At 45.7% G+C, this 17,829-nt stretch overlaps 2 protein-coding genes across 3 annotated transcripts in view; one reads left to right on the forward strand and one right to left on the reverse strand.

Moving 5' to 3' along the window:
* The window catches only part of mgat4b (alpha-1,3-mannosyl-glycoprotein 4-beta-N-acetylglucosaminyltransferase B), a 20,318-nt gene extending 10,847 nt beyond the window's left edge, over positions 1-9,471 (reverse strand). The window contains exons 1-2 of the mRNA XM_019871384.1: positions 9,152-9,471; positions 98-277 (exon numbers count right to left, since the gene is read on the reverse strand). Coding sequence (XP_019726943.1) covers positions 98-277; positions 9,152-9,248 — 277 coding nt within the window. The 5' untranslated portion in view covers positions 9,249-9,471. The remainder of the gene's footprint in view (positions 1-97; positions 278-9,151) is intronic.
* Positions 9,472-10,694: 1,223 nt separating this feature from the next.
* dgkq (diacylglycerol kinase theta) overlaps positions 10,695-17,829 on the forward strand; it is a 14,391-nt gene continuing 7,256 nt past the window's right edge. Inside the window, exons 1-15 of one of the 2 annotated variants that reach the window (XM_019871390.1) lie at positions 10,695-11,114; positions 11,206-11,405; positions 13,495-13,574; positions 13,654-13,753; positions 14,194-14,279; positions 14,374-14,499; positions 14,773-14,926; positions 15,246-15,314; positions 15,390-15,490; positions 16,141-16,340; positions 16,416-16,506; positions 16,590-16,644; positions 16,724-16,785; positions 17,418-17,568; positions 17,652-17,690. In XM_019871390.1, coding sequence (XP_019726949.1) covers positions 11,207-11,405; positions 13,495-13,574; positions 13,654-13,753; positions 14,194-14,279; positions 14,374-14,499; positions 14,773-14,926; positions 15,246-15,314; positions 15,390-15,490; positions 16,141-16,340; positions 16,416-16,506; positions 16,590-16,644; positions 16,724-16,785; positions 17,418-17,568; positions 17,652-17,690 — 1,513 coding nt within the window. In that variant the 5' untranslated portion in view covers positions 10,695-11,114; position 11,206. Of the gene's footprint in view, positions 11,406-13,494; positions 13,575-13,653; positions 13,754-14,193; positions 14,280-14,373; positions 14,500-14,772; positions 14,927-15,245; positions 15,315-15,389; positions 15,491-16,140; positions 16,341-16,415; positions 16,507-16,589; positions 16,645-16,723; positions 16,786-17,417; positions 17,569-17,651; positions 17,691-17,829 lie in introns of both variants that reach the window. The other variant, XM_019871389.1, reaches the window with a different exon arrangement.

Consider the following 17,829-nt stretch of genomic DNA (forward strand, 5'->3'; position numbering starts at 1 on the left):
GGGGGCAGCCCCAGCTGACCCTTGACCCCAATGAGGACAAGCACTATCGAAAATGGTCATGAGGAAGTGAGAGTGTGTGACTTGCGGATTTCCAGACCGGAGAGGCTGCTCCAGGTTCTGTTGATGTCCCTGAGCGCTTGCTTCTCGGCGATGGCCCGCTTGATCTCATCCAGGACCAGGTTGAGCTCTTTGGAACGGCGCAGGTTTTCCTGCTCGGCCGAGTGCAGGCGCTCCCTCAAGGCCAGGAATTCCCGCTGGTAGATGTCCACCACATCTCCTAATTGAGCCACACAACATGAACAACATGTCAAGTCAAGTCCCAAATCATAAATGGGGTACCATGTCCATGTCTCTGGTGCCTGACATAGCATCAGCCTGAAAGACTGCAACATGGACAACAACATGGTCATGATCATGGTCAAGAATATAGCCCAGACGATAGATCAGAACAGAGAGCTGAGTATGGACTAGAATACAAACTACGCTATAGAACCATACAACCCAACGAATGGAGAACAGACTATGGACGATAACTGTGTCAGACCATAGCCAAATACCAGACCAGGCCCAGAACATCAACTACACCATGGACCAAAACTTAGACCTGATTATGGACTAAAATATATAGCAGAGAGCACTCAAAAATTCATCATTGGTCGCCCGTGATTAAAATTTGTTCAACTGATGGCACTTTCTCCTCTTGTCCATGAAGTAAAGAAACCACCACATTTTCATCATATGTATGTTTTATATAACAACATTCAAAAGACATTTTTTTCCACTGTGTGAACAAGAATACGGACAAGGCCAATAGCCAAGATCATTAATCACAAATTTGACTAGACTATGGATGAGAGCATTGTCAGACCATCGCCAAGACTATGGACCAGAACATATGGAAGACCATAGAACAAAGACCAGCACCTGAGCATTGATCAGAACACACGATCGACCAGAAAGACTACAGAATAGATTGTAGGCACACAGATCCCAACATAACCAAGAACATAGACCAGAATTTAAGGAAGGATATGACCCAGGACCCTGCTCGACAATAGGAAAAAGACCAGACCAGGAACCGCAACATTGGCCAAACTATGGACCAGATCATGAGCCAAAATGTAGATTTGACCATGAATCAGGACACAGACCACACTAAGGATCTGGTTATAGACAAGTAAAAAACAAGTACGCCCCATCATAGCCAAGACCACATGGCAGGATGTAGACCAGAGTATCCACTATGCTAGAACATAGGTCTAAACAAAGCTGTAGACCATAACATTTACCAGACTTTGGGTCAGAATTTAGCCAAATTCATCAACGCATAGACCTGGAAATAGTCCAGATCATGGACCAGAACATTGACCATACCAGGGACCAAAAGATAGCCTGACTTTGGACCAGACAATAGACCAGACTATGAAACAGAATATAGACAAATCATAAAACAGACAGACTTAAACATTGCCATGTCAAAGTTTTCTGAATCTGAATCTGAATGTCCATAGACCTAAATAGGGATGAAAACATAGGTCAGAACACAGAGCAGGACATTACCCCAGACCATGGACCAGACTTTTTGTCATTGTCAGTAGTACTAAATAAACAAGAATGTGACATGTACTAACATCTGTTTTCCCATGTGGATTAAAGTGAATAGACTGAGTTGACATGACAGTCCATTTATGAGGATGAGTGCAGTTAGTGGATTACATGATATTTATTATGCACAGTATGGACTGAATGTATGTGAGTGAGTGGTCCTAACGTGAGAGTCCTATAAGCAGCTTTCATGTCATCAAAGAGCAAGAAAAACATGATTCCAGGAAAGTCAAACGTTGTTAAATGGGACCATGAAAGGCAAAGCATCAAAACTATTGCACATGCTCTAGTGCAGAGATCTGCAATCAAAATTTGGACAGGTCTGGTTGCAAGGTTTTCTCATGGCAAAAGTCAGTCATAGCTCACACACACACACACACACACACACACACACACACACACACACACACACACACACACACACACACACACACAATCAGGTCATTGTTTCCAAAGGGATGATTGTCATGCCAAAGATTCAAATGTGGTGCCAACGTGTGGACAGCAGCCAAGCTGGAAAGGTTTTCAATATTTACAGCTGACCAACTGGAGTTTTATTACTGTGACTTTCAACACGTTTCTGAAGTATTTCGGAAGTGTTCTATGGAAGTATTTAAGATGCATTGTGTAGCTGGGTGGGACAGCTCATTTCCTCTATGCACCAAGCATCCATTTCCTGTTGGCATAGCGGCGTGGCTGTACTTCCTGTCTATAAGATCATGCTTTCCTGTGTGCCTATGCTCGCGCAGTCACATCAACATGTGTTGTGTTGCCGAGTGACCAGCGAGGGGCGGTCGGTCAGCAGATCACCAGCATGTCGGCATCCAAGATGACGGCATAGCGTGTGACCCAGGGCATCAGAGTTCAAGCGTTTGAACTTAGCTGAAGCTTGACAGCACTTGACCCTGAAGTGACCTTCCATCTGATTGGTTGATGGGGATGCGGTTGCCATGGTGACCGCACCTCGATGATGCACGCACACACGCATATTTGGAGATGCTCGTCTTCAGCAGGTGATTTGAGAATGGAAAAAAACAAACAAACAAAAAGGACGCTCAATCCATTATTTGTCTAGGCGCCCTGAAATGGACTGGAGACCAGTCAAATGGAGGGTGTATATGTGGCCTGATATTGTGTGGCGACCACCTCTGCCATTTCTCTCGACACTCCCTGAGGTTAACTGGCGACCAGTCCATTTCTCCACAACCACACGGCCTACACAGCTGCCGACCGGTATACTGCATCCCTTGTGTGCCTGCCGTGTGTGTCAAGGCTGTTAAACAGGAAACGAGCCGAGACGCCGAACAGAGCATCACTGTTCCAAACGTCTCAAGTCCATGCAGACGCCTGAAGGCCGCCTCAAGCGCCACGCCTGTCACAACCTGCCAGTCACTATTCCACAACACCTTCTCTCAGAGGAGGACGAGACCGGACTGGACTGGACCAGACTGGATCAAAGTGGATTGAATTCAACTCAGCTGCAGTGACATGTGTCTCCAATAAGCGGCGACTAATCAACATTTTCACTCAGACCGTCGCTCCTTGAAATCTTTGGAGTTTTCATTATGGTTGGTTTTTATTTCATTTTGACTTCTATTTTTGTCATTCAGCTCCATTTTAATTAGTTTTTAGGGCGGGTTTGTTAGTTTTTATTAGCGTGCATTTTCTTTGAAAGTTCTTTGTTTTAGTTTAGTTTTTATTAGTATTAGTTCGAGTTTTTTTGTTTCTAACATATAGAGTATTTGTTGAGTGTAAGATTTTTAAAAAAAGTCATTAAGTATGTTGTAATAAAGTAAAGTAAACTATAATTCTCAAACGACTGTTTGACCTTCCTTCTTCTCTCGGGCCAGATGGCAGTCATGATGTTGAGTTTCATTCCTTACTCCTGAATCACAACAAAGTATTTTCATACACTGGGCTTGAGATGGTGGATTCGTCTCAGGCTGAAATGATTCAGCAGTGGTGTCCAAACTGTGACCCAGGGGCCATTTGCAACCCATAAATGAGTCCCTAGCAGCCCTTAGCATATACAAAAATAACTTTCCACATGGCCTGGGTGTTGAAAAAGTGGGCCGGTTGTGACATCCGCCTTCGCAATGTGAATAGCGATTACGAATCCAACGCTGAAGATAGAGTTCTTCTTTTTGCTTTCTAATGCCTCATGAATAAAAATAATTTTGTTTCAGTGGACAAAAATGTCTTCCTCCACTTGCTGCTGTTTATGTCAAGGTCGGATCACATGAATGAATCATGAAGACCCTCGAGTAAACACTGCTTTAAAAATGGTCATCTTATTACAAATGACTCTTGCTTTGCTTCAGAATGTGGTGATCTGCTCCGGGCAGGGGCAAGGGTGGCTCTATTCTAGCGAGATATGGGCCTACGGCCAACATCTAAAAATGGAAAAAGCCTAATTCTTATCACTTTTAACAGAGGTTAAAAATGACCCCCCCCCCCAAAAAAAAAGCTATAATAACTATATTACACAATTACTTGATTGTTGGAGAATGTCGAACCAGCCCTCGAATACTTTTCTGTATGCGGCTCTTGGAAGAAAACAATTGGACACCCAGGCATTAAATGCATTCATCAAATTCTCCTTAATCAATACATACGGATGTTGATATAATGGACTTATAGTGGACAGTCATTCCATTTGTGTGTGCGTGTGTGTGTGTGTGTGTGTGTGTGTGTGTGTGTGTGTGTGTGTGTGTGTGTGTGTGTGTGTGTGCAGTATATGTCTGTGTGTGTGTGTGTGTATATGTCTGTGTGTGTGTGTGTGTGAGCTTTAACATGGTCATCGATTACTGCGTGTGCACACACTCAAGGGGGGTGTCACATTCTCAAGTAAAATGAACCGTTCACCCAGTCTCGTTTGGCTCCTAACCAACACACAAACACAAGTGTGCATGTCACCATCTGGCACACACACACACACACACACACACACACACACACACACACACACACACACACCCACACACGCGCCAAAACACACACCCACACACACACACACACACACGCGCGCGCACACACAGACAACAAACACACACATACACACAGATGGTTTGTCAGTAGGAGGAAGAGGAGCTGATTTTTCATCTTGAGTTGGTCTCTTCAAGCCGACCAAATGTTTCTTTCGACATTAGTGGTTTCATCATCACACGCAGAACAAGTCGCGCTGCTGGAGTGTCATTCAATCACGCTTATGAAGTTGATTCGTTGCCCGTATAAAAGAGGTGAAACCTTCAAGATGAAAGCTGAGCTCTCGTCAAATATTTATCACTTCTTACTCACGCGCACGTACAGCGGGGCGTGTTGGTTAATTTGTGAGTGTGTGTGTGTGTGTGTGTGTGTGTGTGTGTGTGTGTGTGTGTGTGTGTGTGTGTGTGTGTGTGTGTCTCTTTGTTGTCATGCAGCATTTATGAGCGCAAAAACAAGAATGGATGCAGGAAGCAACAAGTCGTCATAGAGACTGATGAGCCTCCGGAGGACAATTACAACTTTCCATTTAATACTGCACTCACACACATGCAATGACACACACACACACACACACACACAACACTACAAAGTGAGTCATTTAATGCAGCAAAACATCCACATAAAACTATCAACGTGTTCAAAACTCTTTCCATGACGCTCGGGCACACACGTACACCTACACTAAGTTGGTGTGTACATGAACAATGTCGAGCTTTGGTTTTAATGTGGTTATAAGCTGAAGTGTCAGGTCTCTTACAGCCCCTGGATACGGCATCACAATACTGATTATATTTAGATCATGTGATGAGCCTTTAAATATACTTCTAAAAACACACACACACACACACACACACACACACACGCACACACACGCACACACAACCTTTAAGAGGACTTTGACTTTTGCACTTGCAGCTCACATGTTTGGTGTCAATCACCTCCAGTGGAGTCACATTGCAATTAATCAACAACAACAAAAAAGATATAGAAACAAATGTATTGTTGCATTAATGAATTGATGTGTGTCTTTAAGTCGCGTGGCCAACTCAAGCCAGACTCAGTTGCAACGGCTCCATGCTCCTTGCAAGTGTTGCCATGTTGAAATTGGATTTTTGATTGACTTGTCCTTTGCCATACACGACTGAAAGAGGCGACTCTTGCTCTCCTTGCCTGCATGCCAGGACATTACACTCGAGGGACGTCATAACTGAATCTCACTCATAATTCATATTTTGCCTTGCAACACAAAGCAGAAAACTTGCAGGTGAGTGGACAAACTCCTCAGTCGAGATTCCACTGTAGCGTTTGCCAACTCATTAGAACTGATTCCTGGGAACGTTGGAGGAAGAAGGTGTTAGGTTTTTGGCGTATGCCGCACTCACGCAATGGAAGGAGAAATGTTGACGTGCTTTGTCCAGGATTGTTTAAGCGCTGTAGTTTGTTTGCAGCCAGGGACAGGGGAAAAAAAGCACCCGAGACCAAAGTCAGCAAGCATGCTTGTCTGAACTTGCAGAGCGCACACAAACACACACACACCCACACACACCTCACCCCAATACTCGCCTCTACCTTCCACAAGCCTGCTAACCCCCCCAGAGTCAAACACAGTCTGTGTTGTTAACAAGTCAAGCTTACTTTCTTTTTGGAGGGCAGCCACTGAAGGTATAACACAGTACAGCATTGTCAACATCACACACAGACACGCACGCGCACACACATTGACTTTTGAAATGTAAGGCTGCCATACACAAAATACACATACAGTATATTGGCTATGCTGGGAATCATTTACTTATTCCCTATATAAGGATTTTTACTGTATATAATAGACCTCCACTGTTCCATCACTGGAAATCACACTATTAATTGAATAGAGTGAACCCCCGCTGTTTGCGGGGGATCGGAACCTGGCTATCTTCTTGTGAATAGCAAATAATCACTTAATATTGATGCCCATCATTATTATTATTATTATTCTTAAACCCACGCAGGCACAGGGAGAACATGCAGACTCCACACTGGAAGGCTGGAGCTGGAATATCGAACCCTGCACCTCTGCAGTGTGAGGCCGAGGCGCCAGTATGTATACACAACCCTTATGAGGATAAGCGGATCAGAAAATGGATGGATAGATGATAGGTGGGGGTCCATTGTACTCCCTAATCATCATGAAGGAGGGATTTTGATATAGTGGACTACACTGTTGTCTCTAAAATTGAAACAATCAATGGAATAAGGAATCAGGAATGAGCGAATCCTGCATTTTGAATCATTCATCATTCCCTTACCATCAAAAGAATGATTACTCAACAACAGTGCAAGTTTGGCCTCTTCAGTGATTTTCTGACTAAACTGAATACGACAAGCAGGCTTTTTGTAGTCCTTGTGGACAGGAAGAGTAGAGTCGAAATCATTTGAAAGAGCCCTGCCTTTTCTTCCCTCCGTTCCACCTTTTCATCTTGACCTTTTTCAACAAAATTAGAAAGGCAGCGTAAATGTTTACAGACTGCACTACCCCAACACCGCTTACCATTTTGAAGCTAGCAGCCGTCTTGACGTGCCAAGCCATTAGCATGGTGGTGTCGTGACACTCAGGTGTGGAAGTGTCACGTGCTTCTCACAAGTCTTTGTGTCAACGTTCGTGCTCACGTGATGTCATCCGTGGACGCCCGCCAAAAAACACATCTGTCGCCACCCGGATGGTATGCGGCGCATCCCAAAACAAGCCCCCCCATGGAAAAACTTGTCCCCTGATATGTTGCGCACATTGGAGTTATCCCAGCCGGAAACATCTGCGTGCAGCAAACACACACACACACACACACACACACACACACACACACACACACACACACACACACACACTCACTGACACACGGATGCAGACAATTTCTCTCTCACACGTGCGAACTGACATCCAAATACACTGAAATACACAAACACTCACAGTTGCAAGCCTCTCTCTTTCACACAAACAAATACTCACAAACACATTCAAAGATTGACACAAAAATACACAATACATTAAAACAGTAACACACACACACACACACACACACACACACACAAACACAGGAGCACACATGCTCTCTCACACTCTCTTACAAATGCACATTGACAAATAGACATAAATTTGTGCGCGCACGCACACACACACACACACACACACACACACACACACACACGCACACACACAATACACCGCTCCAGTGTTGCTGCCCTCAACATGGCCAACTCTCCATTCCAGCTGATGTCACAGCAACTGTGTGAGCTCCCCTTTCCCCGGCCAGTTGCTGTACGAATAACCAAGTGATCCCTGGAGACGATAGTATTGGTTGCATCTCAATCAAAGCACCAACTGTCATGTGCAGCACCACAAATCAAACGCTTCTTCTTTGTTGAGTAGGCACTTGTTGTTTCTCTCTCCCCACATTGACGCATTTTGTGCAGTGGAGCAAAACAAGCGCACCCCCTTGCCTCCCTACCAGGCTTTTTAACTTCTCCACTGAGGCAAAAGGAAGCACTCCTCTGGAACACAGACAATCACACAGATGCTGCAGCAGGCCGGCACGTGCTGTGGGGCAAACCAAGCGCTTCATTAATGACCTCCAAGGTCATTTCTTCTCCTCAAGTCCGGCATGTACATTATTGCTAAGTGACAGTTCTACTAGTGTGCCTTCATTATTCAACTATTGTTCTTTACGGAGAGCCAGTTCACCATTTATCTGATTTCTTTGTACTAGAATGCTTTTTGATTTCAAAAAATGGACAACTTTGGGATACTAGTAGGACATGTTACGAATGAGGCAATACTGTAAGTGCGCATTTTGAGGCGACTAGTTTGTGACACATGCCAACTAGTGCAACAATAGTGGAGTCCAGTCGTTTACACCAGTAAGGTTGAACTGGATTCTAGAAGCCAAAAGTGGCACTAGCGGCGGGGAAAAAAAAAATAGTACTATTAAGACAAAGTTGTTCTAGTAGCGTGCTTTACGAAAAATATTATGCTTTTTGATGTGACTTAGACGACAACTTTTTCATACTTCTAGAACTACTACATAAGGCAAAACAACAAGTTGGCATTTAGATGCTATACGAGGCTCCTGAAGGCTTCTAGTGTGTGACACAGGCGAAATATTTGTCCCGAAGACAAATTTGTTCTTCTGATGTGCTGAATTATTTACTCGTGAGGACAAAGAGGGTTCCAATACGTGGACCTTAAGTTGGATATCAGGGATGTTCGCTTTCCATCTTTTCTGGCCTTTTTTCATCTCCACCTCAATGGCACTTGCCACGCCCCCAAACAAGGATCCGATACCCCCGTCGCCCCCATTGTCGGCCCAGCGTGGAGGGTCATGTCTCCCTAAGCCCCCCCACCTCACCTGACACCAACAAACCAAGCGCTCCCCCGTCCTCTTCTGTCATGAATGGAGCGCTCCCTCCCTCGCCTGCAGCCTCACTTCTTCTTCATCATCATCAGCACCATCTTCTGCTCTCTTTTCTTCCCGAGCCGTGCAGGCGTGCGTGCGTGCGCGTGTCACGTGTGCGCAAGGGTTCTTACCTCTGGAGGAGCTGAAGGCGGTGTACCAGGACAGCGAGACCAGCCCGCAGAGTCCAAACAACAAGAGCGTCAAGAAGGACACATTGCGGAACCTCATCTCCACACCGACCTCAGCATGTCCGCACCGAGAGGGGGGCGGGTCGCAAAAGGGGAAGGGGGGCAGCGATTGAGCGAGGGACGAAGGAAAGGAAAGATGCAAGGAAGGAGAGGAGGAGGAGGAGAGAGAGAGAGACAGGTAGACAGATTGTAGAGCGAGTTCGGGCGAAAGAGAAAGAGGTGTTGATGTGGAGGCAGCATCCGCGAGAATGACGATAGACGAGGGAGGGAGGGAAAAGAGCAGGAGAGGAGGGGAGAAAGAAGCGAGGGAGGAGCCTGAGAGGGACAAAACAGGTAGGCGGACGTCGATTGGTTTTAGTATATTTTGTACGTATTGAACGTTCATCTTCTGTGGCTTCTACGTTGGCCGTGTTTGTCCACTTCACTTCCATTAAAGAAATAAAACAAACAAACTAACAAACACATTTTAGCTGCAAACGCAACTTCTCAAACCGAGGAGGATTTTTGTCTGATGTTTGAGACTTTTTAGTCTGTCACTTTCGGAAGGTCGCAAAATGAATCCTTTGCACGTTTTTATCTTCATTGTATTGCATTTCATGTTGACATCTATTTTCCTTGCAAAGAGTAATGTTCATCTTACAATTATTTAAACTATCTTTTTTTAGGTTGCACTTTACTTTTCTCGAGGATTCAGCCCTGATTTAAATGGTAAATTACAGTACATCACAAGAAACAATAACATGCTCTGGTCAATCTGAAATAGGGCATCTTTATTTTTTTATTATTTTTTTTCCACAATTAAAAACACTTACCAAATGTACTGTAATCACAATTTTTGGCTTGCGTTCGACAAGAATGAAGATGACATACATTTTTTTACAGAATATTTCGTGCCATGGCGGCATTGACACGTTATAAGTGTGGACCTGTCTCATTTCGGTGCGCCAGCGCCCTCATACACACGGAAATATGAGTTATTGCAGGAATTTTTTTGTCATGAATGCCCTCTATAAAATACATCGAAAAATAGTTGATCAAACAATTTACTGGTTTACGATTTCAAAATTAGCTGTCCATCGTTTTGTTTTGCATGTATGAGAACAAAAGGCTAGCACACATTTATATAGGTTTGCAGTAATAACAGCCCTTCAAGGGAACCATAAGATGTAGCCCGTGTTAAAAATGAGTTTGACACCCCTGCTACACACACACACACACACACATACACATACTCACATACACACACGCGCATACACTCGTACACGCGCACACACACGCGCACACGACGACAGTACATACACTAACACGCACACGCGATTCATACACTCCCATTGACTTTTGCGGAGTCACGCTGACACCACGTGGCCAAATTCCGTAAGTGCAGCTCAGCGCTTGGTGACAGGAAATTACAAGGAAATGCTCTTGACAGACACTTCAATAATACAGTATATTCAGTAAGAAGTGACGTCATCGTGTCGGAAACGAAAGTAGGGAATGGCAAAGGCAGGAAGGACGTGACGCATTTATTCTCTTTCAATGAACGCTGCGAAGAAGACGGCGGAAGTAGCAGCTCGTTTTCCACTTGTTACCGTCTGCGTTTTTGTTTTCGTGCTCCATGCACGGACATATATATCAGTAGGCCATATATACTTGCGGGACTCAATCGTGAACGCTAGCAGCGTGCACGCGCTTTATATCACGTGACCCCCAACCCTCCGGCCCCAAGGCGGAAGTCTTGAATCGTGACCATTCACTGCGCGCGCGAGCGAGACCCGGCCGCGCGAACGCGATCGGGATCTTGTGGAAGCAAATTGGGCGGGACCCACGCCGGCTTGCGACGTCACAGCTCGAAGGTACCCTCGTGGACCCAAACGCGCTCGTGTTGAACTGTCGGGCTTCGAACGCGGTGGGCATGGACGTTTAATACTTTTGTTAAAAACGTCATGCGTGACATGACGTGACGTGATGTTTGTGACGTGACGTGACGTGACGCGAAGCATGGCGGACGGCAGTCCGGCTCGAGCGGAATCTGTGGACAGTAGCCGGAACGTGACGGAGAGTCCGCCGGGGACCAAGAAACGCCAGCAGGAGTCTTGCGCTCTTGGTCACAGCTTCAAAAGGGTGACGCTCACCAAGCCCACTTTCTGCCACCACTGCAGCGACTTCCTGTGGGGGCTGCTCGGCTTCCTGTGTGAAGGTACAGCACAACATACCAACAACATGTCAACAACATGTCAACGGTCACCACAATTACGTTTGTGTCGTCAAACGTCGTTACTCTGATTTAGATTCTGAACTGCCACTTTCAATATCCTCGCTGTGTTTTCAAATGTTATCAATGTCTTTCCGTTGTGTTTGCATGTCTAGACTGAAATGAATCCATCAATCGGCCCACTGTTTTTTTGTTGCAAACGTCCTAATCGTGTCTTCAAATAGCTATTTCTCACTCAAAAACGTGTGTAGTTTTTGATCAGCACAATGATATCAGCTTGCATTTTCAATGTTATCAATTAGTTTTGGAGAAATCGATGAATAACTAACTACTCTCAAAAACGCTCCTTTCTCGACAGCAATATAGCCGCGCCTCCCTTCCACTTCCCAAAGTCTTGGTGGGAGTCAGCGGAGGAACCGGACACAATTTGTCCATTTTTAAAATCACTGTACATACATCGTTCATAATTTCGAAAAACGATGATCAATTGCCACCAAAATTTATGTGGACATTTCTACTTATGCCCAATTCAACCTCTGGAAATAGCATAAGGCCCATGTCTGATTCATAAGTGATTGATGAAATTAGCAGCTTACATATTTCATACAATTTCTGCAGATTTGCTTTCTTTGAAAAGTTCCCAAGATATGAACAAAGCATTTCGAGAGGCTTTTCGTAAGCTGATTTATTCATAGGTCATAGTACAAATTTAATTCTTGAAGTGTTAGCTTGACTTTTCAACGAAAAAGAAACTACCGGTATTCTTGAGAATAACACACATTTTTTTGCTGAAAGGAAATCACGAAAGATTGAGGGATAGTATTATACACGAGTGCACGCAGTGTTTTGAAAATTCACCCCATTGATGTGTGTGATCAGTGTTTCCTAACTTTTACTGAGCCAAGGCACACATTTCATATCAGAAAAAAAATCACCATTTGACAGAATGATCCACAAAAACTTAATTCACAGGTTACCTTTGTACCTTCTGTCATCTAGTGGAAGAGCATTTAATTGTTTTGCCTGTTACATGGTTAGCATAGATAATTTGTGCGAGTATTGTAATGTTTTGTTGCTTTTCGGAGCAATTTCCAAGTCATGATTAAAAATTAGGACGCACGTTCCATGTTGTCAGTCGTGGCATGTAGTGCCAAGGGGAAAAAAAACGCCAAGAAAACTAAACATGGAAAATGGCGATTGCTTGCGCCGCGGAGAGTGTGGCGCCCACTTCTGACATATGCCTGGTGGCTCATACACACAAAACCTTCTTATGATCTCGATCAATGTCTCCAAATATCTCTCCTATGCTTCCATGTTCACAGCATGTCTTTAAATGTCCTCACTGTCTTTTTAAATGTCCTCAATGCACTTTCAATTGTTTCACATTAAAAGTGGTCCTCACAAAGACACACAACGTGTACACACATGTTCTGCCCAGTAACACACGCGTTGTCCGTCATCCGTGTGAGGAGCAGAATGTGAAAGTGTGTGCTTGTGTTTCTCAATGTGAGAAGCAGTTCTCTTGGATCCTCTGGTCGTCATGGAAACAGAAGTCTTAGTGTGTGTGTGTGTGTGTGTGTGTGTGTGTGTGTGTGTGCGTGTGTGTGTGTGTGTGTTGGTGTTGGTGTTGGTGTGTGTGTGTGTGTGTCCTTGGCCAATGAAAATGTGTCTTTTGTCACATGATACCAAATTGTTGTTGAAGCTTCTCTGTTGCCATGGTGATAGCATTACCATGTGTTGTGCCTTAAATACAAACCCAATTCCAATGAGGTTGGGAAGTCGTGTTAAAGATAAATAAAAAGAAAATGCGATGATTTGAAAATCATGTTACACCTGTGTTTAATTGTATACATGTTAAAACTTATAAACTTTTTTTTTTCAAATAATCATTGAATGTCCTCTGTTGGCTTAGTGATGTCTATCGTTTTTAAATCTACCTTGCCTTGGCAAAATGTGTCTTGTTTGAAATATGCCCTCTGTTGTCATGGTGATGTGTGTTCTGTGTCAAAGGTGTCTTTTGATTCTATGGTTAAACATATACAGTACTGCGTGTTCTCTTCTGCGTTCTCCTCAGTGTGCAACTTGATGTGTCACGAGAAATGTCTGAAGACGCTTCGCTCGCTGTGCTCCAGCATGGCGCCCTCTGCCGTACGGGTGAGTAGCGCATTGTCGTCATTCTCATTGTTGATGACATCACACGATGACGCCGCAGTGTTCACGTTAACGCCTACAGATCCCCGTGGCCCACTGCTTCGGTCCGGACACTCACAAGAGGCGCATGTGCTGCGTCTGCAGGAAGCAGACGGAGGGAAACGGCGCTCTCCGTTGCGAAGGTCAGCCCAATTTTGGTGGTTCCACAGCCAGCGGGCACTCTCTTTGAGACAATCGGCAGCTGCCAGCTTTGCTAAATGTCTTGCCAGCCCTAGCTATCGTCAATGAATCTGTCAAGAATAAATTAGCAAATTTAAAATTTCAATGTCCGTATAAGCTTTTTCATCACCAGTTTAGAATTTACTCCCGCACTGTTCCTCCTTTTAAAACTCCTTCACTCCCGGCCATTTTAGGGCATTTTGACATTTTCAAGACCCATCGGCTGTTGTGTTCAAAGTTCAACTGAACCTCCAGGCACCCCTTTGCCACCCCCGGTAAACTTGTCTAGATCCGCCCCTGGTTATTGAATATTTGATGAATTGTTCCACCTCTAGATAGATTTTCATTTGTCCTGGATGCTAAGAGCACACTCAAACAAGAGATGCTCTTGCTCTGGTTTCAGTGTGCGAGCTGCACGTGCACGCCGACTGCGCCGCCTTCACGTGCGCCGACTGCCGCTTTTGTCACGTGGACGGCACTCGGCAGCAGGTCAGTGACCGCCGCTCACCCGGGGGACTTCCCGCGATGCGCTTTATTTGGAAAATGAACGTATTCCGCCCATGGCGGTTGCATGTGCCCACAGGACACGTTTCACCACCACTGGCGGGAGGGCAACCTGGCGTCGGGCGCGCGTTGCCAGCTGTGCCGGCGCTCCTGCGGCTCATCCGACGTTCTGGCGGGGATGAGGTGCGAGTGGTGCGGCGTCACGGTAAGAAGTGCCTTCCTGCCGTAGGCGGAGGTAGCTGCGCCCGTGGGGGTCGGGGGGTGTCATAAAGTGCAAGTACCTTCTCACAGTACTTGAAATTGACTTTTCTTTCTGACAACTTTCACTTTTCCCTCCCTGCATTTGACTTCTGCACTTTTAAAATAGGCGGGTTACTTTTTTTTTTCCCTGCTTCAACTTAAGTACAGAGAGAACTTTTGCCCGTTGTGAGTAGCGTTCGCCGCCATCTGTGTTGACACTTGTTTCTCACCCCCGCAGTGTCACGCGGCGTGCTATCTCAGGGTAGCGCCGCAGTGCACCCTGGGCCGTCTGCGCCGCATGCTGCTGCATCCCTCCTGCGTGCGCCTCCAATCTAGAAACTTCAGCAAGCATCACTGCTTCCGCATCACGGAGACTGGCGGCCACGAGCTGGGTATGTTCCCGCCGTAGTTCCTCATTGCCTGGCATCTCTGCTTTCGTCACGCCTGCCCGCCTTTTTTCCAAATTGAATGGAGTTAAATAGCGGATTTTATCGTTTTGATTTTGACACCAGTGGCTTATGCAGGCCTAATGAGAATGAGTTGACAGTTTTTATAATGATGAAATAGTTAGGACCAGACGTCTCCCGCAGGGCCACATAAAATGAGGCAGGGTGTCTCATCCGGCTCACAGGCCATGAGTTTGACACTCGTGTCTTAAATTGTCATAATGTTGATAATATTGTTCTGTTATGTTCATGACATCACCTGCAGATGACTGCGATGGCGTGGACACGTCCGCTCTGGCGTCTAAAGACGGTCAACCGGCAACGCCCGAGCATGGTCAGTTATTGCACGGCTGCTCTTGTGAGTTTCAAAAAAGGAACTCCGCTAATTGAACTGCGGTTTGTGATGCAGGCAAACAGTTTCTTAAGGTCTATGACGGCGACGACGGCCTCAGGCGCGGTCACTTCCGTCTCGTCTCCATCGTCAGAGCCACCAGGAACCAGGAAGTTCTGGTAGAAAACACAGCATGTCTGTCATCATCACGAAGATCAACAAACAATAACAGTCTCATTGAATACTTTATATCCAATCTCAGTCACAAATAAGACATGTCAACAACCAGTCGGTAAGCATGTGTCAATCAAATATGTAAGATGCTCATCACGCCAGCGAGTTGAATTTCCCTTCCTTAAAACTGTTACGACGTCACAGACACATCCGTGAAGGTGCCAGTAAGAAGTCGGGCACTTGAGCTGGATGTCAGTTGCTCTTAAATCATGTCAACAACCTATCAGTCACATGACGGTAAACAATCAAGTAAACGTGTCTACAAACACATCCATTGTATATCAATAAGATGCTCAACATGCCAGGAAAGGAGTCAGTTACATTTCAGTCACATTTCACTCGGAGATGTCATTTCAGCAAACGCCACGTGCCAGAGTTTGTGTCATGTGCCAGTAACGCATCTACAAACATGTCAATCGCATATCAGTAAGATCTCTGTTACTTCCCTAATGTCAATTAAGGTGTTAGCCGCACATCAATACAATTGATTGAAGGTGTTTTAAGAGTTAGCAATAACATGTCAGTCACATGTCAATGAGATGGCAGTAAAGGTGCTATGTGCATGCCACTGAGATGTGTCGGCGTCACGGCACAGGAGGCGGCGTTGCGGGCCTTCTACCTGCCAGACGACCCTCAGCATTTCCAGCTGCAGGAGGTGGGCGGACTTGAGCGTCTCCATAGCGACGATGTCCTGAACCGGAACAGCGGCTCGCTGAAAGACGGAGGTGACGCCTGGATGCTGAGGGCCAAACGGGGCAACGCTGAGGTCATCAAAGTGTACGGCGGCGTCACCAGGTTAGGCTGCTTCTTTTTCAAGATGGCGCGCGCACTCGCGCAAAGTCAACAACAGTGTGTGGGTGTGCATTTTAGCCCCAGATCGGATCACGTCAGCGTGTCTGTGTCTGAGGACAGCACGGCGGCATCTGTCCTCACCGAGGCCCTCGAGCAGCTGGAGCTTAATGTACGTTACCTTCAGCACAGAACCTTCCGCAACAAGAAGGAGGCGGTCACATGATAACAACAAAGTCCTGCTATTCCTTACAGAAAGACGGCGTGACACAATTTGACTTGCAGGAAGTACTCATGAGCAGCAAACAAGGTCAGTGACCCCCATGGCCTCTGGCTTTTTTTCCCAGTTACAAAGTACACTAAAGGTCACGACTTCTGTGTGTCCTCAGTGCAGAAGCAAACGCTGACACCGCAGCAGAACATTCTGGCCAAACTGCATGACATCAGGAAGGTCAGTCATGGAGCAATTGTTATTGATGTTACCATCAGCTAGCATCAGCATGGATTGCCTTTTGCCAGTGAATGAAACTGTCACCGCTGGTGTCAATCAAGTCAGTCACATCAGCCACGTCGCTGTTGACATGTCAAGAAAAATGTTAGTTAAATGTTGAACATGCGTTATTAGATACGTAAAATATATGTTAACATGTGTTAACGTGAACCTATCTGAGTCAGAAAGATCAAGTCAATCGCGTTTCAGGAAACAAGTCACACCCCTAAAATGTTAAGCATGTGTTAGAAAACATGTCAGCAAGGTTTCAGATGTCTCAGTCAAACAATGAGTCACTTGGCAGCAAATGTGTCAGTACAAGTTCGTTAGGTGTCAGGAAACATGCCAGTGAAATGTCAGTTGCATCGGGAAATGTGTCAGGAGTTAATATCCATGCCCATGTCAATAGCTTGTAAGTCATGTCAGTTATATATCAATTTTGTCACTGAATGTGATTAAAATGAGTCGCGTGCCAGGGACACGTAGCCATAGCATTAGCATAGATTGTCTTCTATCGACGAAGGAGACGTCTATTTTGTGGGCACTTATATCACATGTTCCGCATGTGTGTGCGTCCGTGGGTTTTTCCCCAGACGTCTTTGTGGCAGATGAACCAGACACGCTTCTATGTGGCGGAGAGGCGGAGCCAAACGGTGCAGGTGAGCCTGCTGATTGGAGGGATGCCACCCCTGCTGTCCAAAGAGCAGTACTGGAAGCTCGTGCAGGAACAGCTGAGCGCTAAGAGTGAGCGCACACAAGCGTGCATGCACACGTCATGATATCAGGGTCTTCATGACACCATGACTTCATCTTCGTCTTGTCTGCAGGTCACCTGGCGGACATCAGCCACGTGTATGCAAGTCAAGGTGAGATGGTCGCCAATGTGACCAGGCCATAAATGATATCACTCTTGTGCGGTACACGTGTGTGTGTGTGTGTGTGTGTGTGTGTGTGTGTGTGTGTGTGTGTGTGTGTGTGTGTGTGTGTGGGTGTGTGTGGGGGCGC

The sequence above is a fragment of the Hippocampus comes genome, unplaced genomic scaffold, assembly GCF_001891065.2.
Source record: "Hippocampus comes isolate QL1 unplaced genomic scaffold, H_comes_QL1_v1.1 scaffold83, whole genome shotgun sequence".
Classification (NCBI taxonomy): Eukaryota; Metazoa; Chordata; class Actinopteri; order Syngnathiformes; family Syngnathidae; genus Hippocampus; species Hippocampus comes.